Source organism: Lytechinus variegatus, chromosome 4 (assembly GCF_018143015.1).
Source record: "Lytechinus variegatus isolate NC3 chromosome 4, Lvar_3.0, whole genome shotgun sequence".
In the NCBI taxonomy this organism is placed as follows: domain Eukaryota; kingdom Metazoa; phylum Echinodermata; class Echinoidea; order Temnopleuroida; family Toxopneustidae; genus Lytechinus; species Lytechinus variegatus.
Genome location: NC_054743.1, coordinates 62,372,713 through 62,397,571, shown reverse-complemented (window position 1 = coordinate 62,397,571; position 24,859 = coordinate 62,372,713). Strand labels below are relative to the sequence as shown.

General features: G+C 36.4%; 1 protein-coding gene across 1 annotated transcript; it reads left to right on the top strand.

Moving 5' to 3' along the window:
• Positions 1 to 6,646: 6,646 nt before the first annotated feature.
• LOC121412788 lies at positions 6,647 to 21,975 on the top strand. The gene is made up of 9 exons (XM_041605552.1): positions 6,647 to 6,691; positions 7,508 to 7,685; positions 9,313 to 9,477; positions 11,054 to 11,171; positions 12,951 to 13,114; positions 14,265 to 14,331; positions 18,536 to 18,569; positions 19,455 to 19,544; positions 21,541 to 21,975. The coding sequence occupies exons 2-9, from the start codon at positions 7,524 to 7,526 to the stop codon at positions 21,638 to 21,640; spliced, it is 900 nt and encodes a 299-aa protein (XP_041461486.1). The 5' UTR covers positions 6,647 to 6,691; positions 7,508 to 7,523; the 3' UTR covers positions 21,641 to 21,975.
• Positions 21,976 to 24,859: the final 2,884 nt, after the last annotated feature.

Below are 24,859 nucleotides of genomic sequence, written 5' to 3'. Positions count from 1 at the left end.
ACTCACTATTTCAATTGTATTTTATGTATATATGAAAAAAATCTCACTCTCCCGTCAAACAAAGTTTTCTTCTTCCCGGATTATGTGGAAATTCCATCATGTTTAGTCAAGTTGGTCCTTATACTGTCAAATCATTTAAAATCGGAATATACTATAGTTCAAATACATAGTGAGTGAGGGCATATAGGCGGATCGAGGGGCCGCCCCCCCCCCCCCATATTGGAGGAGAAAAAAAAGAGGGATGGAAAAAAAATAAGAGGAAAGGGGGAGGAAAAGAGCCAAAGGAAAGGAAAAGGCACGGGTGTCGATCACGGGGGGGGATGGGGGATATATCCCCCCCCAATATTTCAAGTGGGGGGGATGGCCTGTATTATCATCCCCCCCAATAATTTAGGGTAGAAAAATTATAATAATGATGATGAAAAAATGAAAAGTTTGATCATGATGATTATAGTATGCCATCAATCAGTTTGTTTCCCTCGCAAGATGGGTGGAGGTTCAAAATGAAAAAGAATGAAATGTTTATGTATCTGATATTTTTTAACACATGACATAAAAGGACCCCAACGAAAATCAACTTTTGTTGATAGGGTGTTCCATCCCACCAGTGGTGAATAAATTAATTTCAATAAATCATTAACTCAAAAGGGTGGAAAAATAAACGGGAGTAAAAGGGTGGCAAGATAAATAAAGGAATGACGGTAAGCCCGATGGCGCACGAGAAGCCACACAGGTTGTAATTTGTGCTAGTCTTAATTGGTCCGAATCTGCATTTTATCATCATGCATTAAGAAGAATAAAGATATTGCCAGTCAGGTTAGATTTAAGAGAGAAGTTGTATACACAGAGGCGTCGATCCGGTGGGGGGGGGGCGGGCAGGGGCGATCGCCCCACCAATGAAAATATTGGGGGGTAAACATATCGTTTTGCTCCCCCCCCCCCCCCAATAATTCCGCATGTGCCAAAAGTAAAAATAAAATAAGATTGTAATGCTACACTGAAATCAGCAAGCGAGATTGAGATGCCAACTCGATTTTGATTTAAAATCATGCTAAAAATGTCTGCTTTTCAGATTGGAATATAAAAATTTTCAGCTCGCGCTTCGCGCTCGCATCATGTACCAAAAACCCATACTTTTCATGATTAAATATAATGTCCACTTTTCAATTCTAAACCTCAAAAGAACTTTGATTTTACAATAATCTTTTGTTGGATATATATCTTCCATTAAAGTGTCCTTTTTTCCAGATCAAAATATCAAAATTTTCAGCTCGCGCTCGCATCTATTGTTCTTCTAGATACCCATCTTAACCATTGGTACCAAAAATGCTTAGAATATCAAGGTTTCAGGTCAGAATATAAAGAAATTTCAGCTCGCTCTCTAGTGAGATACATGTATCGACCCTCCTCATGAGTTATATATATATATATATTATATATATATATATATATATATATATATTATATATATATATATATATATATATATATATATATATATATATATATATATATATATATATATATATATATAAATATATATATATATATATATATATATATATATATATAAATATATATATATATGTATATATATGTAAATATATATATATATATATATATATATATATATATATATATATATTGTGATCGAGCGCCTTTGGAACGTTGATTCACAATCCCCCCCCCATCTGAAAAATGGTTCGTAACACAAATTGAATTTTCAAAAAAAAATATACAAGTATAGTACACTACAACAATGAAGGAATTTCCAAGAACACCATGCATATCAACCACTCCCAAATGTCCTAACTTGTGATTTTAGTGGGGGTAATGTTGAAATATCCCCATCCACAAGAACATTTGTGTCAATCATCCCCCCCCCCCAACCAAGAATACCGATCGACACCCATGAAGAGGAGGAACCAAGTGAATAAAAAAAAGGTAAGGGGAAGGTTTAGAAAATGAAGAAAAAAATCCGCTTTCATGTCACTAAATAAAATTTTCGCTGGCGGTTTGCACTCACATTGCCTGTTCTATGATATACATATCTTGCTAAATACGCTGATATGGAGCGTGATGCCGAATTAAGTTTTGAAGTCAATTCACAAAACGTGTTTTACTAGATCGAACATCGAGCTTTCATTATTTCGTTTGATTTACCACTCGATTTTTTTAAAAAGTGCTTTGTAAAATGCCCTCTTTATGGTCTTAATATGAACATTTTCTGCTCGCGCTAAGCGCTCGTATTATTTGATTTGCCAATACAAGTACTTATTGTATTCGTGTATTTCGTAAAGTGATCAAAATATCCCTTTTCAGGTGTGATTGTCAAAACGTAGGACTGTGCGCTTGCATTTTAAATGGTGAGTTATGTATACCTCTATTAATTCTTTAACTACTCACAATCTTTTCATGACAGTTTATCAAAAATTTCGGCTCAAGATTTGCGCTCGAATTAATTGTTTGAAATATATTGACCCGTGCACCCTATTTATGATTAAAAAAGTGCTTAACATGTACAGTTTTCAGGACTTGATATCAACAAATTTCACGCTCATGATAGGTTTATGAGATTTTTTTAATGAATTCCTTATAACTAAATTGTCCCCTCGCGCTTAGGAAGAGGAATACGAGTACAGTTATAATTTTCATATGATGACAGAATGTCCTCAGAATTTCCCAGTCCGAATTCAAAATAATAATGAAATAATAATCAGCTCGCGTTTTCAGATCAGAATATCCAAAGTTTTCTGCTCGTGCTTGCGCTTTCATTAATAGGAAGATAACCAATCATCCATTGTTTTCATGATTTACAAAACATGAACAGCGTCCCGTTTTTCAGTGGTCAAAGTTTCATTTTTCTGCTCGCGCTTCGCGCTCGCATTATTGTTGAGATATATGCCTATCCTTTATTATAAAAAGTGATTGAAATTTCCATTCTTTACGTAGAAATGTCAACAAAATTCATCTCACGCTCGCATTGTTTGATTGTTGAAACATGTAATGTCTTCATGACTAACTCGAAAGCAACAGATCCCTTTTCGATCAGATCAAAACGTATATTGAAAATTTTCTTCTCACGTTTCGCTCTCGCATAGATGCATATACACTTTGTTCAGGATCCCAAACATTGCCCAGAATGTTCTTTTTTAGGACAAAACTATACATAAAATTTCCCCCAAAAAAATTGCTCGCGCTTTGCGCTCGCACTATCTAATTAAGGCTTATGAGATATATACTTATAATTTGAAAGGATATAAAGTTAAGAAGTGATTATTAGGACTACCCCTTCAAAAAATAAATCAACTTCGAGAAGCCGATCGAGAAAAATATGGCTGAGGGCCTAGAGGGATATCATCGTTTCTCTCATATGCATTTCAGTGAGAAGTGCGTAGATCTATCGACTGATTTGTGAAAAAATAAGCGAAACTTTGTGATAGTGTCATAACTTTCGGCTGTGCAAGGAGAAACTTTAAGGCAATATTGTCATTTTCCCGCTCAACAAAATCTATATTAATTAAGAGAGAGAGATATTTCTTTTATGTTTTAAGAGTTAAAATGACCAACAAAACTGACTTTCATTCCTCTTCTCCGTTCGATTGTCAATTTCTCGTCTTTTTTGAGGGGGGGGGGGGCGGGCATTTCCGGCCGGCCGGGGACGACCGCCCAAAAATGAATAGGCCGAGTAAGATGGGGAAGGGGATAGTGAGAATATCGCGTTGCCATCAAAAGCTATTGCCCGAATAATGCGATATTCTTCACCGCGGGCATCCGCTCAAAATAAATATTCCTGCAACAATTTAACCTTAAAGGCTTAATGAATTGAAATGGTTTATTTGTTTTTATTTATTCATTATTATCATTAAATGCTAGCCTATATAGTTCGCAAGGCTGACGTCACGGTAGCGCAGAGCCCAGGCTAAAGAAAAAAAATCATACCGTGTAGCCAACGAACGTAGAGGGCAGCAACACACAAGCGTGTTGCTCTAAGGAAGGTCAACTCGATACGCGCATGCAACTGAGCTGCGCGCATATTTTATTGTTCATGACAACGAAATCAAATGCCGATCAAATACAACAACAAATTAGTAGTGATCAAGAAACGAATATGAAAGAATATGACTACAACGATATCAAAGATAACATTAAAAAATATGTTGAGGGATATACATAAATATGAAAACATACTTTGATATTTAAAACTTTACAAATGCAAGTTTCAGGAAACTAAAATAATTACCAAATCGGTGATTGTTGTTATCAGCGATTTCACCAGACGGCTGACTTAGGTGATTTGCGCCGAGACGATTTTGTGACCACTCGCAAAGCATTTCGGGATTGAATATGTCCCCCTTATTTTCTCTGGGCTTTTCGCTGAACCCATCATCATTCTATGCTTAAGCTACATTATGCTCCGTCGTCTGCTTAGATTTCAACCCCCTAGTCTAGCACTGGTACGTACTTGTTCTGCTAGGCGTCGATCAGCATTTATCTGCAGTCCATATAGGCCGTGACTCATTTATTTATTTATTAGAGCAGGCAGCAATGCCAATGGGTATTAAAAAAAATAATTCACGTATCTATCAGTAGTATGTTATCATTTCTTTTCACCATTTTCCCCAAAACTTATAAATTTAGAAATACATTCCAATCAGTAATAAGTGAAGTCTACATCTAACATAGATCTTGATCATGTTGATCGATAGACCAAAAGCTTCAGTCTCTGTATTTTGGTTGCTCTGCTGAACTGCGCTGGCTCACTCACCGATGGAGATTAAAGTAAAATGTCAGAAATTGTTGAATAAATCCCCAGAAACGATGGTTATTCCTGTCTAGTTGATCGATAGACCCAAGTCTAAAGATCTAGAAAACTTTATTTGTCTAACTAGACTGTAGACAAATGCTTTGACCAGTCTCGATCTGTTTGTTGAAGATGTTGTTCCACACTGGATATCTAAGTAGATCTAGGCCTAGAATATATATAGATCTAGCACGTCTTGTTGGTATGAGTCTATGCAACAATAAAAAAATACTAAAATAATAATCAACTCAAAACAGACGAATTCCACATTGTCTTTATAGTATAGGACGCCTAAATCTAGACCATTTGAGGGTTGGTCCATGCAAGCTAAGTTTGGTTCAATTAAGGCCAGTCTGCATGGGCTAGCCGCTAGGAGGTTATGATTTTTTAGTCCGTTAAATGCCTACATACAGGGTAAAGTCTAGATCTAGAACTAGAAGATTATATGGTTGACAAGTTACCGTTAGGCATGAAATCTTTAAAATTCAGTCAGAAAATGCATAAAAATAAAATCACGACGAGCTCAGTCACTTTGCTCTTTCACTTTCGAAATTTATCCAAAAAAAAAAACGCGTTCTGCCAGCCAAGCCCAGGCCATGCAGGCCCATGAAAATTTACCAATTGCAATATGGCAAACAAATTATGTAAAAGTATTTAAACATTGATTGCACAGAATCAATGGTCAAATTAAGATATGGATGCTGTCTATCAAGTCTACTTTCTACCCAAAATCAGAAATTAAGATGGTCTAATCTATCTAGCCCCCATTTCTAGTCTAGGCCTAGATCTATAACTAAGGTTTCTAACGCAAAACGAATGTCGATGATGGCACTCTGCAAACGATGTAACATTGCAATCAATTTCCCTCAATTGGCTGATTTTCTTAGAAATTATTGAAGAAAACCAGGGAAAATGTGAATAGGTGGCCGTTTATTCAAGCTTTAATTTGGCTTTGGAAGTTTGGTTGCTCAATGATTATCGACCTTCGACGCGACGCAGCACCTGCATGGCTGTGCAGCTCAGCTGCAGCTCAGCTGCAGCGCAGCGCGCAGCCAATGCAATGCATCCGATGCATGGGTTTTTTCTTCGCCGTCCATAGTCTCGGACTCGAAGTTGAAATTAGACCCGGATTTCGGGGATGCAGCTTCTTCTATTAAGATTTATAGACTTAAAAGTCAAATGCAATTTAAAATTTGAAATCTGACCTTGAACAATCATCGTTGATAAACATCAGCCCTGAAGCAATTGCACTTCAAATCAGACCAGGCAAATTAGATGTCATTGTCTATGTTGCTAGAAGATCTATGACGAGTCGACTGAAGCCCCAGCGCATCATCAACGTCACTAGTTAGCTACGCGACCGGCCCAGACTCGGCGCACCCAGGCCAGAAAAATGACCTCGATTATTACGGTGGTTGTCTATGCATTTATTAGTGGTGCAGCGAAATTCAGCAGAGGAAAATAAGAGATAAGAGGGATCCTCGTCATAGACTTAATATTCCAAAATGAGAAAAAATGTCAAAATCATGATTATTTAAGCTAAATAATTTCTTTAAAATTAAACTTAATATTTTTAATATTTCTACCCAGAATAACCGATCTAATAATTGTTCATTAAAAAATATTTGAAATTAACAAATGAAAAAAAATCAACTCGACAAATTTCCGAAAAGTCCCCCTTATTTTTTAGAGTGGTCACAAAATTCGAGCGGAGTTGACCTTCCTTAGAGCAACACGCTTGTGTGTTGCTGCCCTCTACGTTCGTTGCGTGTAGCCTACATGGATATGTGCACGTGCATATGCATAGCGCAGATATGCGCGCACATTAATTAATTGCATCGATCATATCAGAGTTGAAGTCGAGTACAAGACAAATTCAATAATAAGGTAGGACCAAAAGTTTTATTATAGTTTATACGTTATATTTTTAATTTTTACAGTATATTCAGATCTAGACGGTAGGCCTCTACTGGTAGTCCGAAGAAATTCCGCGGCTTGCGTAGAATAGAATTTGGCTCAGCTCACAAAAGACTTTAGATGATGGAATTATTGTATTGGAATAGAAATCGGCGCTGCGCCTGAGTGAGAGTGATCATCTCATTCTCAGGCTCAGCTGGTCGAAGACGATTCGAAGACAAACTGCAGCTGAGACCGGGCCAAACGAGGCAAGGCAATCGCTTCTACCTCCAGCCGGCCATCCAGGCGCGGCTGCCACCGGTGCTGTCGATAATTTGTAGCTAATGTTTGGCCTAATTTAAACTAGGGTAGACTGACTTTGTTAACATCTACTTTAGATATCCAATTATGCAATAGATGTTCTAAGTTAGACTTATGTGCAGCGAATGAAATATTTTTTCACTTCAGAATCAAAATTTTTATTTTTAATGTTAAATATCTAATGTGCTGACAACTGAAGCGTGAGTTACTGAACATTAGGCCTAGGCTAATTAAGATTAATTATTTCCATTCAAATTCTTAAAGAGCTTCGGGTTCAAAACCGACATGACAGAGCAGAAAAAAATTTTTATCAAGGCATTTCATCACTTAAAATGTTGCAATTCATTACTTCTGTTGTATAATTTAACTTGTTGATACATGTATCATGGACCATGTCCATGGAGAAAAGTTAGATCTTAGCCTAGGATCCATTTTGTTCTAGCTTTTGACATTTGCATGTTTTTTTTTTTTTTTTTTTGTCTCCAGTTCTCCCTTTAAGAAGATGTCAGCTTTGGAGAACCAACCGCATTTGACCTGCCAGGAGTTAAGTAAGCAATGTAATGATGTTGATTCCAGTTCCTCACAGCTATGCAATCGCTGGGCACGCAGGAGTCTTCGTAAAAATGCACCAGGTGGATCATATCAGCCGAGCATATACAGAAAGGTAGGGTACAGAATGACCCGGGGGAATTTTGTCAGTGACTGTCCATGACTAATTCGCACTCGGCCAATCAGAGGCAAAGATTTGCATATCTATTAGTATTGCTTTACCAGTAAAAGGAATTTCTTGATAATATTCCCTTAAACATTAAATACCATTGAGCAAGAGGCTTTGGTACATTTATAATTGACAAATTAAAAAAACACAAATATCATTTTGATGTCAGTGGTTACTTTGCCATTTTCTTTTTCTGGGGGAGGGTGATGGGATAAGGAGAAAAGGCTTTTACTGTACTTCTTCAGCATCTCTAAGAAATGCTCTTTCAATGAGGATCCGATCAGCAGAATCGATTGAAACATTTAAGAAGTATCAAAAAATTCTTTGTTTTCATCTTATTTTTGTTTATAAATAGTGTTTATTTATTTGATTAAATACATGCACCCACACGTTTTAAATGATCTGTTATTCCTTACGCCTTGTAATCTGTGCTCCTCAGAATAGTTTACTAGATATCTGTCAGTTGGTCATCCATTGTTGAAATCTGGGTTAGTCCAGAGGCGGTGGCACATCAGGCTCGGACAAAGAAAGTGGAGGGGCACCTTTTGTATGCCAAACTATAGGTGCCCCTCCTCTTTCATTGTATGAGCCTGATGTTCTGCCGCCTCTGGGTTAGTCCCAATCTACAGGGTAGGCCTCGAACTCACGGAGATCATGCTTTCCCCTTTCCTCCCATGGACCTGACCACGGAGGATTATCTATTGTTACTGGGGGTGCAGTGACAATGCTCAGCACCCCCAGTAGCAATAGAATATTCTTCTGTGGCCAGGTCCATGCTTCCTCCACTTTACTCTTATTAGTTGCATCCTCCTCCCCCAACCCTCCCACTCTCCTCCACCACTTGCTTCGTCCATGTCTTCTTTGGTCGATCGCCTCCCTTCCCCTCTGACCAGCTACATGGAACTCAAGCGCCCCTCTCAAAGCATCATCATTATCCCTCCCCAATATGGAGCATTATAAATGTTCCCGGGGGGGCCACTTACATTGACGAGTGGATACCATGCGCGACCAAAAAAACACGTAAAAAGGATGTCCTTTTCACGATAGGGCACGTTACGTACGTAACGTGAAAAGGGTGTCAAAAACACAAAAATAATGAAAAAAGGGTATCTATTTCGCTAGGAAAATTGCGTGTTTAGGGTCGAATTTGCGGGGATGATAAAACAAAATTAAAATGTTTTATAAAGGATGTCTTTTTTGCCCCAACACTACGTGTTTAGAGTCCTATTTGCGCGAGGTGTAGATGGGTCGTACTAAACCAAATAAGGTAAAGCCGACAACCAAAGGACCCGTAAACATTCCTGTACTTGTTTAGGGCGGGTTCATTTCAGGGAATATTTGCCAAGAGTATCGTTTTGTTTCCAATACTTGTTAAGGGTAGGGTTTCACACGCCAATACTTGTTAAGGGGTGCATTTTCAGAATATGGAAATTACGTGTTTAGGGTGCTTTTCGAGACCCCATGGTCGCGCATGGTATCCACTCGTGAATGGAAGTGGCCCCCCCGGGTAAATGTTGCATTTATTATCATACAATCATTAATGTTTTTACTCTATTTCATTTGATTTTTTAAGGTCTCGGTCGGGAGTATATCACAGAGCTCAGATCCTCATCCTGTTGGCGAGCCATCGGGAACAAGGTATTATCACAACAGACTTGAAGAACTTTCTAAAGAATTGGAAATGCTTGATGACCAGTATGTTGATGAAGACGACGATGATGATGATGATCCGGAAGAGGTGATCCATCTGGGCCGCATTGCATAAAAGTTACTAATATGGTAACTACCCTGGTAACTGCTCAACAGCCAATCAAAATCGAGGATTCCATGATATATAGTTACTACTGGATGGCAAAGTTTGCATAATGGTACCTTTTATGCAACTGGGGCTAGCATGATGAGTCATTTGATTTTCATAGAATGTTGCATTACTAATCCAAATGCAGCACTTGGGTCCTTTGGCAAGGCAATCCTACATTCGCCACTCTTCATCCAGGTGTAGTAAATTGGTACTTGGTAGGAAGGTTTTCCTTAAATGCTCAACCACCCAAACAGGGTAGCTGTGTTAAACCTGGTTAATAGTTTACAGCGCTTTGAAATATTGTATTAAGCGATACATATAAATGTTGCATATTATCATTATTATTATTAATTTTTTTTTATATAGAAGTCAAGGATTAGTTGAAGTAATAGTAATCCACTGGCATAAACTCAAGCAAAAAACAATTGTTTGGTTTGTGACGACTGTTATGAATAGATCAGGCATAAAAAAATGAAGGAAAGTGAAATAAAATGGAATGTAACAAGTAAGTTTGTTTATGATTTTTTTTTTATGCTTTCAGTTTTGCTTACATTTTAGAAAACAATAAACCACTTGATGTTGAATGTATTCAATCGAAATTTTTTGTTTTGCCTAATTAGACTTCAAAAGAAAAACTGTTAATTTGGTACTAGTAGCTAGCTGTCCTCTCTCAAGCCAAACAATTTTTCTAACGTGAGAAGCAATTATTATTAAGACCAAGACCAGATTTTTCAAAATTTGTTATTTATACACTACTCTTCTGAGTATAATCCAAATTGAAATTATTTATGTACTAAATACTTGTAATTGTGTTTTGGAAGTGCATGCTCATTTGTGATGCTTTTGCAAAATTATGTTGACTTTTCCCACTTCTCTGAATGTATTTTACTGTGGCAACATTGTGATGAAAGTGCCGTCTCCTGTCAATATTGGGGTAATGGAAACGTAAATTCTTAAAGTTGTTGAAAGCACCAGAAGGAATAAAAGGAATTAAAGTTAACCAAATGTAGCGTTAAAAGCTGCAAGCTGAAATAATTTTCATTACTTCATCATCATTTAAGCTCCTAAGTAATATGCAACAAATTAAACATCAGATTGAAGTTCAATACATTTCTGGAACCTAATTTAAAATCTCACTTCAGCTTTGGTAGAGATTCAATAATGTGAATTACATTGCACAAGTATCATTCCTACAGAAATTATTGACCAATAATCATTTTTTGTATGGTGATTCTTTTTGTAAAAAGTTTCATTGCCCTTGTCAAACTATTTAGTCCCCTCAATAATATTTTATTAATTGTTCATTGTAGAAAGCCATTTTAACAGTAATCTTAAAAATTGAGTAACTGCTTACCAAAAGCTTTATACATATTATGCTAGGCCTATAATATACCTATAATTGTTGCTTATTCCGAGCTTGCTAAAATACATATTTTTTTTTAAGACGGTTGGCCTCTCTGGCTAATCACTTAAAATGTTTTGATGGTGAATTAAAGATATGTTATTGATACAGGATTGGGGCAATTGTCAAAGAGGAGAAGCTCAAAATTGTGCATACAGATGGCTCCCTAATGATGGAGAATTTGATGACAATATTGATGAACAGCAATTGGATTTCTTGGATGAAATAGGTATGTGTGCAGGCAATTTTTCTTTTTTTTTAAATCAGGTGCTACTTTCATAACCTACTGCATAAATCCGCAACATTGGAAAAGCTTTAAAGGGGAATCCAACCCAAATAAAAACTTTTTAGAGGAAAAAGTCAAAATAGACATGTTGGTAGGTAGAAGTTTAAACAATATTGGACAAACAATAAGAAAGTTGTGAATATGTAAAAGTTGTAAATATTGGTAATCACTAAAATGGAGACTTCAAATTGGCAGCATACATGATGTCATAGTAATGTCATGCAAGGACTACGCTTCCATGTACTCCAGTCCATAAAATGGCAATTTTTTTTCTTTTCAAAAGTTTTACTTCAAATTCATGAGGACATAAAACAGTATATTACATGGCTATTATTGTCTCGCCCACCAGAGGTAAAGGCGAGACTTAGGGATCCAAATGTCGTCCTTCCTTCGTCCGTCCGTCACAAACCTGTAATGACACATAACTCCACAACCGTAAGTCGCTTTTCAACCAAAACTTGGATGGTAGATGGACTTGGGGGACCTGCATGTTATGCTGCAGTCTGAGGTCACATGGTAAGGTCAAAGTTAAAGTTTACATGCAAGACTCTCTTATGACACCTAACTCCCCAACCGTAAGTTGCTTTTCAACCAAACTTGGATGGACTTGGGGGATCTGCATGTTATGCTGCACTCAGAGGTCACATGGTAAGGTCAAAGGTCATTTTCAGGTCAACGTTAAAGTTTACATGCAAGACTCTCTTACGACACCTAACTCCGCAACCGTAAGTTACTTTTCAACAAAACTTGGATGGTAGATGTACTTAGGCGACCTGCATGTTATGCTGAGGTCACATGGTAAGGTCAAAGGTCATTTTCAGGTCAACATTAAAGTTTACTTGCAAGGCTCTTATGACAAGTGTTATTCCATCCCAGTCATTTCACAATGAAGTTTCAATATAATTCTCTTGCGTGCCCTGGCAAATTACGATATTTCTGGTTATTTCCATAAGTGGGCGAGACACAAAATTGCTTTTGCCTTGTTGTCTTCAGAAAGTTTAGTTTTCTGCTATATTTTGATACCTATTAACATACGTTAATGCTTTGTTGAGCATGAAAAGTTTTTAGAAATTTCAGTATGGCAATCATAGACTCTTAGAAATAGGATCTTCTGCCTCCTTGTTTAACATTGTGTAGTCACAGATCCAGGGGGGCAAAAGATTTTTTCATGATTATTTCAGATACAATTCTCAATTAATTCTCAATTACCAATGATTTATATTTTATGTAATTAATATTCACATTTCCAATTCAAATGTATGGTCTCAAGAATCATTATCACATACCCTGAAACCTCTCTAAAGTTTATAGAGAAATAATTTTTCACTCATGGTGAAGTATGTTTTTTTTTTTACATTAATTTTGGCCCTGTTTCACAAAAGATACAGTTGATTGTACGACTGATTCTAATCATAAGCATACATGTATGGCAATCATAGACTCTTAGAAATAGGATCTTCTGCCTCATTGTTTAACATTGAGTAGTCACAGATCCAGAGAGGGGGGAAAAAGAATGTGTGCCCCCTCCTTTGATGACTGTTTTTGCTTGTCAGAAAATCTCCCCCCCCCCCTCTTTCTGGTAAATTCAAGATACACACCTGGCATTGATTGAATGATGGATTAGGAATTTGTGTCATTAAATTTTATCATTTCAAATTTTTATTATTTTAAAATTAGGAAAATTTTGTTCTTAAAAAATTACCTTAAATGTCATGATTACAGGATCATCTCTTCATAATCAAGTTGATGATGAAATTGAAGTGTTCCGATCCAGTCTCCATTCCATGATAAGCAGACAGCATCACCAGTGCAGACAGCTATGGAATCAAGAACTAGAGGAATCGTTCTCAAAGATGGTCCCTTCACATATGGTTTCTGATGAACAGGTAAATTAGGGATCATGTGAAAGGGGGGGGGGGGGGATGGGAGGACTCTGCCAGGCTGTGCCTTATATAATTCCATTTAAAATACATTGTAGATGATAAACTATAGATTGATGATTTTAATGAATGCCTGGCTGATTGATTAGTTGAATTAACAAATGACCCAGGACAAATTCCAATTGAAACCCATTGAATTTTCGGTTGGTTTTAATTGGTGTCCATTGGTTTCAATTTGGGTTCAATTGTTAGCAATGGGTTTCAATAGGTCAAATGGGTCCAAATTAGATACCAGGTCCTATTGTAGGGTCAATAGGTCTCAATTGGGCCAACTGGCCCCATTAGAATTTAACGTGGGGACCAATTGAAGACCAATTATAATGAATGAATGATTGATTGAATGAATGAATGAATGCATGAACGAATGGATGAATGAATAAATGAATTAAAGAATGAATGAACAATGGAGGAATGAAAGAAGCAATGGATGAATGAGTAAATATATGAATCAAGAACTAGAAGAATCATTCTCAAAGATGGTCCCTTCACATATCGATTCTGATGAACAGGTAATTGGGGATCATGTGAAAGGGGGGGTGGGGGGACTCAGCCAGGCTGTGCCTTATATGATTCCATTTGATATACACTGTAAATAATAAACTATAAATTAATAATTTTAATGAATGGTTGGTTGAACGAATAAGTACATGAATGGATGGATGGATGGATGAATGAATGAATGGATTAATGGATGGATGGATGAATTAATGGATGAATGGATGAAGAAATTAATGAACAATGGAGGTATGAAGGAAGCAATGAGTGAATGAATGAATCAAGAACTAGAAGAATCATTTTTAAAGATAGTCCCTTCTCATATGGTTTCTGATGAACAGGTAATAAGCGATCATATGGCAAGGGATCAATTGTGTCTGATTAACTATGTACATGTAAATTGATAATATTAATGAATGCTGGAATGATTGATTGATTGGTTGAGTGATTGAATGAATGAATGGATGGATGGATGAAGAGGTGAATGATTGAATGAGTGAGTGAATTGATTGAATGGATGATAAATGAATGATATTTTTTTACGTTTTCCCTTTCTTATTCTCCTCCCATTATCTTCCACATCCCTGATATATTCATGCAGTCTTCTGGTCAAAGTCCATGTCAGACAGTACCTCACAACCCTAGCTCACAAGATACGTGGTCATCAGGTAAGTCCTGATGCCAGGGGTGTTATGGAGGCAAACCTTGATGCCATATTTTGCTATCATCGGCCTGAGTCTCATGTACAAAATCTATGGGAGACGTTTTTTCCAGCGGCCTCGTGAATCCAAAGCCCAGGGAGGGGTGGGGCACTCGACCAAAAAAGTGGTGGGGATGTGCCACAGGCGAGACAAAAAACGCGGGCCTTGGGAGCGGGCTTACTGTTAAAAGGAGGGTCCTCGGAATGGGCTTCGGAACTACAAATGTTTGTGAAAACGGAGGTCCTTAGAACGGATCGCCTGCGTGTGAGTGCGTATGCGTCCCTATGGAACAGGCATGCGTGCATGATGCAGCTAGCCCGACGGCACAGCCGCCGAGTGCGCTCGCATAGAGGTGATGGTCGGACAGCGCTCTGTGGCCGCTTTTCACCAAAATTGCGGCTTATTGTTGCAGATCAATGCAAGCGTAACAGCGTAACAAGAAATATGCGAAGCTTTGTAGCGGATTTCTTCTTTTTTTCTCAAGAAGAAAATGCTATGCTTTGGAGCGTTTTTTTTTTCTTCTTTTTCTCAATAAGACAAAAATGCTATGCCTTGGAACGGAAATTTGAGTGTAAAAATGGGGGTCCTCTCCGTGGCACATACCCACTTTGCATTATATACTGAGTGCCCCCCCCCCCCCCCCCCGATCCAAAGTCCCGGCCTCGACTTCATCCCTGCCTGTTGATGAAAGGTTTATTGATCTACACCCGCTCCATCTACCCTACCGTTTGCGCTCCTCCCATATGGTCTAAGCCTACATGTAGTACATCTATAACCAGCTTGTCAACTAACCATTTGGTCTAATTGCCACTTTGCCATTTTTCCACTCTATTTGATTTACAGTCAGGCTTCATGCATTTTGTCTGATTTTCAATTTGGTCTAACACCACTAAATCTATGTGGTGAACCGTTTAGTAAAAAAGAAAGAATTAGACAAATTGGAAATTAGACCTATTGGACATTAAATTAAATGAGAAGTAGACTCAGTGCGTATAGACCTAATGCGTATGACATAATATCATAGTGCCCTCCCTCAGAGGCTATAGGAATATGTGTAATCAAGAGTTGTCAGAGATGTGCCAGCTGCAGATCACCTACGCATGCAAGGCAGTGATAGCTTCAGCTTCTAAGATGGGGGTGACATGAAATCCCTGCATAAGGTCTATTAGACCAAGTGTATAGTAGACCAAATGGCGATTGATCGTGGACCAACTGGTTAAAGACCATGTGGTAGTAGACTATCTGAGTAGTAGACCAACTGATTGTAGAACAAGTCTTCTACACCATCACATTGACCAATCATAGAAGATAATGTGTTCATATCTACTGCTGAAAGTTATGTCAGAATAATATAATAGAGAGAGAGGGGGAGAGAGAGAATGATAACAATGATAACGACAATACTGATCATCATCGTTATCAATTATTCAAAAACAGAAAGACCAAGGAAATAGATTGGTCACTTACTGAGACATGACGAAATGATGCCTGACGTGATCATTGAGGGTAGGGTGGATGGGAAAAGAAAGCATGGAGGACAAAGAACCAAGATGTTTTGCAGGGCTCTGTCTTACAAAGAGTTACGATTGATCCAATCGATTGTGATTCTATGGAAATCCATCAGTGTCCTAATTTTTTCTACAAAAAGTTTGCATAATGTCCTTCGTAAATGAAAATCACAGTAAATTTTCAAGAAAAAACAATGAATGCATGAATATACATCATAGGGAATATTTTAAATAAACATGCAAAATAGATGTTGACGTTGCTGGCCGTCCATACTTGTGATTGATCCGATCAATAGTTACTCTTTGTAAGATGGGGCCAAGGAAACTAAAACAAAAGCTCAAGACAGGAAAGAATTGATATGATGGACTTATTCTGTAATGGACATGTCACACTAATACAACAGAAATGATGATGAATCACAATACTATTCTTTGAAACACCTTGTTTAAATAAATATAATTTCATGATAGAATAATATCCGAGATAGCAGCATGACGGTGATGATAATGATGTTGATAATAAGCATAAAATATGACTATCATATCAAAATGAATAAATAATTTATGCCATGTATATTTAAAGAGAGACTGTGCGAGAAAGAATAAACAAAATATGACTATCATATCAAAATGAATAAATAATCTATGCCATGTATATTTAAAGGAACATTTAAAGAGAGATTGTGCTAGAAAGAATAAGTGAAATTTCAAGAGGCAAGGGTAAAGCTAACTGCTACACTGTGTCCCACATTAACCACTTCACTGCTGACTGCCATCCGGGGGGGGGGGGGGGGCCATTTACATTGACGAGTGCATAACATGCGCGACCAAAAAAACATGTAAAAAGGATGTCTTTTTCACGATAGGGCACGTTACGTACGTAACGTGATAAGGGTGTCAAAAACACAAAAATATTGAAAAAAGGGTATCTATTTCGCTAGGAAAATTACGTGTTTAGGGTCGACTTTGTGGGGATGATAAAACAAAATTAAAATGTTTTATGAAGGATGTCTTTTTTGCCCCAACACTTCGTGTTTAGAGTCCGATTGTCGCGAGGTGTAGAATGGGGTCGTACTAAACCAATAAGGTAAAGCAGACGAACAAAGGACCTGTAACAATAAAACATTCCTGTAGTTGATTAGGGGTTCATTTCAGGGAAAATTTGCCAAGAGTATCGTTCCAATACTTGTTAAGGGTAGGGTTTCACACGCCAATACTTGTTAAGGGGGGTATTTTCAGAATATGGAAATTACGTGTTCAGGGTGCTTTTCGAGACCCCATGGTCGCGCATGGTAACCACTCATGAATGGAAGTGGCCCCCCCGGGCTGCCATCATGTGTATACAACCCCTCTGTGCTGAGCCAGTTTAAAGCTAAAGGATAGTAGTTGCAGTAAAACACTAATTTCGTGAGAAAGTCTGTAAACCAAGGTTAAGTATGACTATATCATCGTGGATCTAGATCTGGTACAGTTACATAAACTGAACTTTGTGAAATCATACAATCTAAGCTGAAATACCATCACACTGAAGATCGCCAACACAGATAGGCACACGTGGGACAGTGTATTATTATTGCTGGAATAAAGACCCGACGGAAGTGACCAAATCCGCGCTTATTTTGCTTATTTCACAGCAATTACACAATTTCTTCCAGAATCCTTTGGCACATATTTTTTATTCATACAAGCAGACACTTGGGTGGTCATTATATGAGATTCTGTAAAACGTCAATTTGAGATCGTTACCAAACTGGAATTTACCTTTAATACCCACTCAAATTTCACTACATGGCAAGTGGATTTGAGCATCTATAACTCACAGGGGAAGTCCCGAGAATTTTTTGTTATGGCGCCATAGGTTGTTTAAATCTGCAGTTTTGATAGTCCTAAGCTATTTCCACCATAGGTGTATTAGAGCGCAATGCCGACACTTAAATTGGACAGTGTCGTAACCACATATTATGTGGTCCACACAGAATACAACCTAACCAAGCACCTAATATTGCGTGGCCCGCAGCCAAGTGGTTAAAGTGCTTTGATAAAATTGAAATGTGACATTGACATTTACCTTTAACTTTAATCTGATAGGCCTATTTTAAATACTTTGCTTAATATTCTCTTTGACGTGCTTCCAATTGTTGCATGTTTAAAAATGGTTTATGATCAGTGTCCAGTGATTTTTATGCCAAAGACATGTCTTTTTTACATTCCTTATTTGAATTACTTTTTTTACTCCTGCCATGTACATGCAGAGCTACCAAGTCTCACGCATTATGCGTGAGACTCAAGCATTTTGGACTCTTGTTCATCCCCTCAAATCTCTGTCTCATGCAACTATCACAGCCTATCCCCATATACATTGTACACAATGTCTGTGATCTCACTCAGATTCACAGAAAATCTCACGCATAGCTGGTCTTTGAACTTGGCATCTCTGTACATCCTATCCATATTTTTTTTTTGAAAATGAATTTGTTTAACAACAACCAATGAAGAGCGTCTTCAAGCAGAAGATAATAATATTTTGAGATGATCCCCGGCCATTGGCTGTTACTTGTGTTATTGTGTTCACTTATAAAACATATTGTCATATCATTGTACATGTACAGTATGTTCTTCGAAATTTAATACTTAAACATAAAAACATTTTTCATGTCATGCAGAAATTTTCCAGAGTTCATCAGATCAACCAAGAATGTAAGTCAATTTGACATTATTTTTTTTTTACATTTATAGTGTAAGGGGGGGGGGGGTCAGAGCTATAAAAAAAATTATTTGTGCATCATGGAATATAATTCAATACAGCTTGAATTTGATGATGGGTTTACTTGCATATTGTAAGTGATACAACGCTGAAGGCTCTTTATCTGTATTAAATTGGGTTGAATTAAACTTCATTGTCCCTTTAGGCGCATAACAAATTAAATGTTTGAAATATGAAATAAAGTTTATGAATAAGATAGTAAATATAAGGGTTGATATTTTTGTAACAGTTAATTATTATATTGCATGTAAGTAACTGGCCATACATTCAATGAGTCAGCAATAAATCATGATTCATTTACAAAAGATGTTAAGTTTACAAGTGTTTACTGTGAACATAAATTCCAGGCGCTTAGAGCCATAAATCTTACCCATTTGGACCTAGACCCTCACATCAGCCATTTGATAGGGGGATATTCTCAAGGTCTTATCTGAGTCTTATACAGGTTGGATGTTCACGGCGTTTCAAGTTTAAAATTTTACTTTTTTAATCAAGTAATTTATGGTGGTGGTTTCACCAGACTGTTATGCACATATAGTGATAAAGATTACAGTTTGCGATTGATTCAATCATTCTCAGGTTTAGAATGATCCCAATTCCCTTCACATAAACTAAACAATTACAATCAATCTCTGAGATTGATTTACTTTAGATGAATCTTGTTTTCATTCTTTTAAAACAAGCAAGGTTGTATTTAAAAGAAAAATAATTTAATCTCACATCATACATGCTATGTAGTATTTTATGATATTTATTCATGAACAAAATATGGCTATTTGAATAAAGACTTAATTATTCTGTCCACTCCTCATCAACAGAGAAGCCATGTCAACCTCTACTTCCAGTATCCTTGGTGATGAGGGGTCAATGCACTTTGTACCAAGTCTAGGATCTAGTAGTAGCAACGAGTAAGAGATCCTCTTGGCAGTGTTTCATGAAATAAAAATTCAGTGATTTTCACTGACTAATCTGGTCTTAGCCAATCAGATGCAAGGATTTCTGTAGCTTATAACAATAGTCACTGGAAATCAATGACTCTTTGTTTCATGAAAAGTTTTGCCAGTGATTTCTGCTGATGAATCTGGGCCCTGTCTTACAAAAAGTTGCAATTGATCCAGTCGATTGCAACTATGGAAAACCAGCAACGTCAACATCTAAAATGCATGTTTGTTCAAAATATTTTGTACATTGTTTTATATTCATGCATGTTTCATTGTTTTCTTGAAAATCTTGTATGCTTCTCTTTGTTTACAAAGGATATTGTGCAAATTTCCTGTATAAGAAATTATTACATTGATGGATTTCCATATTTGATTTGATTTATTGATTTCCATTTCACAATTGTACATATAACAAGGTCAGAAATACTACAAGACATAATATGATATATATAACATAATCTTAGATTTAAAGAACACAATTCAACATTTGTATTTAAAAGTAAAACGGTTAAAGGTTGATCAGATTAATTTAACTCTTTGTAAGACAGGGCCCTGGTGGGTGTTTCATAAAGCTGTTTGTAAGTTAAGAACAGCTTTATGAAACAGCCCCCTGGTCTTGGCCAATCACATGCAAAGATTTCAGTAGCTTATAACAGTGGAAATTAATGACTCTTTGTTTCATGAAATGCTCCCGTGTTGTCTCTAATTCTTCTTTTTCCTGTTTATACTACTCCCTATTTCTCTCACTGTATGTCTGTTATATTTTTTTTTTCACCAGGCAAAAAAATTAACATTTCCAGATAAGAATTTGTACTAGTGTAAGATGGTTATTTTGTCATTTTGCTATTTTGTTTATTTCCTTTATTCTTCAGCTGTTGTACATTTCTGTTCTGTCTAGACTAAGTTCATTTGTATTTCTTTTCAGCACTGCCCTTGCAGTCTGAACTTAGGTTATTTGAGTTTAATGATATTCAGTTGTCATTCATTCATTCTACTCTGAATGCCTTTCCTCCAATTCTCTGTTGTCATCTTCATTCCTTCTCTATTCTCTCTTCAGGTGTTCCACTTATTCCATCCCTCACCTGACTCCTTAGTTTCTACTTCCATTATTACATAATCACCAGACATCTTTGTCATCTCATCTCATTCCTTATTGGTTTATCTTATGAATTTGGTTCTTTCATTTTAGTTGGATCCTTCCATTTTCTTTACTTTGATTGGTTGTTATTTCTGATTTAAATATTTATGTAAATCATAGAATGATTTGATTTTAGCTGAGGCAAAGCAGCCCAGATATTAAACAGTGCACTACCAGACTTCTTCGGTTACAGTTCTATTTATTTGTGTCTTAGTTTCACTATTTCCCCTTCAGTTTGATAATTGAGTTTGTTGACTTAGAACTTTATTTTCTACCTCAAAATTTATAATTTCTCAACCTTACACTAGGACCGAAGAAAAAAAATATATGAAGTGCAGAGTCCCTTAGATAGAAAGTAGATGATAAATTTGTTGAAGTAAAACATGGCTCGAAATAATTAAAACATTCAAAATATTGTTTTGAGAACAGAAACCAAAACAATGTGTTTGCATCTATAGTTGCTTGCGGAATTTCCATTCATTGCCCTTTCACTTTATACAGTTGCATTGATTATGAAATGCACAAAGCATATAATTATTAGATGAAACACAAGGCTTCACACGCAATCAAACTATTGCTAACACGGTAAAACACCTGTTCATGACAAAATTTTAAAAGCTACATTTAAACTAGATTGGTGATCTGTCATTGGTGGGAAGACCTCATTATCTTTCTTTTCCATTTATTTCATGTCGGTTTCTTTCTAATGTTTTTTCTAATTTTTCCTCTTTCTCCTTTTTTTTATCTCTCTCTCTTTCCCTTTCTTTCTCTTCCAATTTTCTTTTCATTCTCATTTGTTTTTTCTTTTGTTTTCCCATCACACAGGTTGTCTTTAGAAGCGGAGATGAACATGTTGACCATTCAGCTTCTTACATCTGCACTCACCATAAGCAATGCCCTACACAGACAGGAATACGCTACATGAACAATACACACATCAGTCCTACATGCTTTCCGTCTTCCAGATGTAGGGGGCAGAGGGCGCCCCCTACCCCTAAATTCTTCGCATTGTTGAACGAAGAACAGTGACCCCAATACTCTTCGTAATGGACACATTTATCACCTGGATTAAGAGTGGCAAGTTCAGAATATTGTCTTGCCTGACGACCCTGACCGACACCAATTCCTCTCTAAGACTTGATCTATTAAGACAAGATCTACAAAATATCTGTACCTTTCACTTGGTTATGATGAAGAGAGAGATGGAGAGAAAGAGATAACACGTCAGAGCCCCATCTTACAAAAAGAGTTACGATTGATATGATCAACCACAACTATGGAAAGCCGGCAACGTCAACATCTAAAATGCATGTTTGTTCAAAATATTTTATAGATGTATAATCATACATTCATTGTTTTCTTGAAAATTCAGTGTGCTTCTCTCTTTTTCTTTTTTTTTACAAAGGACATCATAAAAAAATTATGACACTGTTGGATTTCTTGTGTGTGGAGGAGCCGTGGTGTAGTGGTTCTGACTCTCGCCTTGTAAACAGAGGGTCGTGTGTTCGAATCCCACCACGGTCTGGCGTCCTTTGGCAAGGCGTTAATCCACACTTTGCCACTCTCCACCCAGGTGCTAAATGGGTACCTGATAGGATGTGAAAGTCATTGTAGCTTGTCCAGTACTGTGTGCGCCTCACCGGCAACTGACTGGAATACTCCCCAGGGAGTGGAGGATGTGCTTACATTGTGTGCGGGAATGACTGATTGAATCCGATGACTGGGGTAATAATATATCTGTAAAGCGCTTAGACACGTTCCGATGTATTAAGCGCTATATGAAAAGTGGATTATTAGTCTAAGATGATGTGAACAATTTGAGTAAGAGAAATTGAAAGTGGAAGATAGAATGTAACACAAAGCTTAGGAATGATAGTAAAACATTTTTAACGATCGATTACATTGATTGCAAGTACAATCAGTCGTAAAAATCAAGCGTACAATTAATTGCTAACTTTTTTGTTACGCGATCAATCGTAACTCAGTATATTAATACTGCGGGTAAAATCTAGAAATAACGTTTCCAGAGCTGACAACGTGTTAACGGTCTTTAACATGTGAAAGGTGCAATGTCAGGCATTCTGCTTCAGAGAGAAGCAATGTAAAAGGTATGTTGAGATGTGATATTGTGAAAATGTTAGTGATGCTGAACTTGTTTGACAGGTGATGTCATGGTCAGAAGAAGATATGGAGCTCTTTTTTAAGGGATGGCGTTAAAGTAAATTGAAAAAATACAATTCAATAAACTATTTAAAATCCACTTATTATTTGGATAAAGTTGGGATAAAGCTTGGGTCATGATGTGTATTGTACTCAAATATCATCTGACATGCCGTTATTATAGAAGTGTAGTAGCGATTGAATCATTTTTCATCAGCTGATTCTCAGAATTAAATATTTAATTCTTAGGTATTTAGCGCCCCCTCTCGACTATGTTTTTATCATCTTTAATCTGGTCCTTTGAAGATTTACACATTTACAATTTGATTTCGGAAAGCCGTAGACGATGATTATATCCTAAAATTTTCAGCCCATTGCCTGCTTAGGGATACCTTGGTTTTATATCAAAAGGAAATATGCAATAAAACAAACCGATTTAATATCCTTTACCTCATAACAGTTTTAGGGCATATGCACATATCTGCCTTCTTCCATAAACAATTTAAATACTTTATTCATGTTTGATTTGTGTAATTTATATGAAAAATGTCAATTGGAAGAAAGGTTTACTTGAATTAAATATAATCAAGTATTTAATTGAATTGTGATGGGCACTTACAGAGGATTTACCTAAACTAAATTAGGCTTTAGAACTGTATTTACAGGTATCGACTTGAATAAGCTAAGCAGTGGTGCTTAAAAGAGCTGCAAATGTGTACAAAATGCCATGTTGATTAAAGTATTCTGATAATATGTTCAGAAAAGTATTGTTGCATAATCTATGATTGCGCAATTGTCTGGAGGGGTAATTAGATGTACTAAAAATAGAAAGAACGACTCAATTGAAGTATTATCATCTGTCACTCTGTAGGAAAAAATTATTGGATAAAAACTAGTTCAGGGTGTTTGTGCTGTACATTGTATTATGTTTAAAAATTCAATATTGTGAGATGAAAAATGTTTGAGATTTTTCATTGTTCCCAGAATTGCTATTAATGTATGATAATGATCATTATTTCCCCATCCCTGATTGCATGTATTTGATAAATCTTAGATTTAACACATTGTATAACCATTTCAAATATTTGTAATAAAATATTCAGAAATTATTTATAAATGGAAAAATAATGTTTATCTTTATCAGAACTTAGATGCTCCCAAATTTTAGTTAATTTGATATTTGGTAAATTCTTGTCTGTGTATACTTCTATGCTGTTTTCATGTCACTCCACTTGCATTGATCCTTTTTTTTCTGTCATCAGTACATTCCAATGTCTTTTAATTGTTTATGATAACAATTATTATTATGTAAATCAAGTTTAATCAAGTAAAATAAGACTACCATGCAAATCATTTGTGTTAAAAGTGTACTTTGTTTCTCAATCATTCATTCATTGCCGTGCATGTCAGCCAGCAAGAAATTGTTGTTCATGTTCCAAAAATAGGGATAAAGTATTCTAGTGCTTTGTATTTTGTGAGGAACTTAGATTTTTACAAATAATTTGTTACCTGTGAGTGGTATGTAATATGTTTCTCAGGAAAAATGCAACATTGAATCTTGATACTTTGCATTTAAGAAGTTTTCATCGTCTACTTGATTGATAAGAGTGCTTTCTACCAAAGGAATAAAGCTAAGTTAAAGGTCAAGTCCACCTCAGAAAAATGTTGATTTGAATCAATAAAGAAAAATCAGACAAGCACAATGCTGAAAATTTCATCAAAATCGGATGTAAAGTAAGAAAGTTATGACATTTCAAAGTTTCGCTTATTTTTAACAAAATAGTTATATGAACGAGCCAGTTACAACCAAATGAGAGAGTCGATGATGTCACTCACTCACTGTTTCTTTTGTTTTTTATTGTTTGAATTATGCAATATTTCATTTTTTACGAATATGATTAGGACCTCCTTGCCTGAAGCACAAAATGTTAATATAATGGAATTCCACATGTTCTGGGAGAAATGAAACTTCATTTCACATGAT

Bases quoted from the DNA above. Each gene is read 5' to 3' on its own strand.
- LOC121412788 (XM_041605552.1), top strand. From the start codon at position 7,524: ATGTCAGCTTTGGAGAACCAACCGCATTTGACCTGCCAGGAGTTAAGT. The intron at 9,478-11,053 runs GTGATCCATCTG...TTATTGATACAG, and splicing joins ATGATGATGATCCGGAAGAG to GATTGGGGCAATTGTCAAAG. The intron at 13,115-14,264 runs GTAAATTAGGGA...ATATTCATGCAG, and splicing joins ATATGGTTTCTGATGAACAG to TCTTCTGGTCAAAGTCCATG.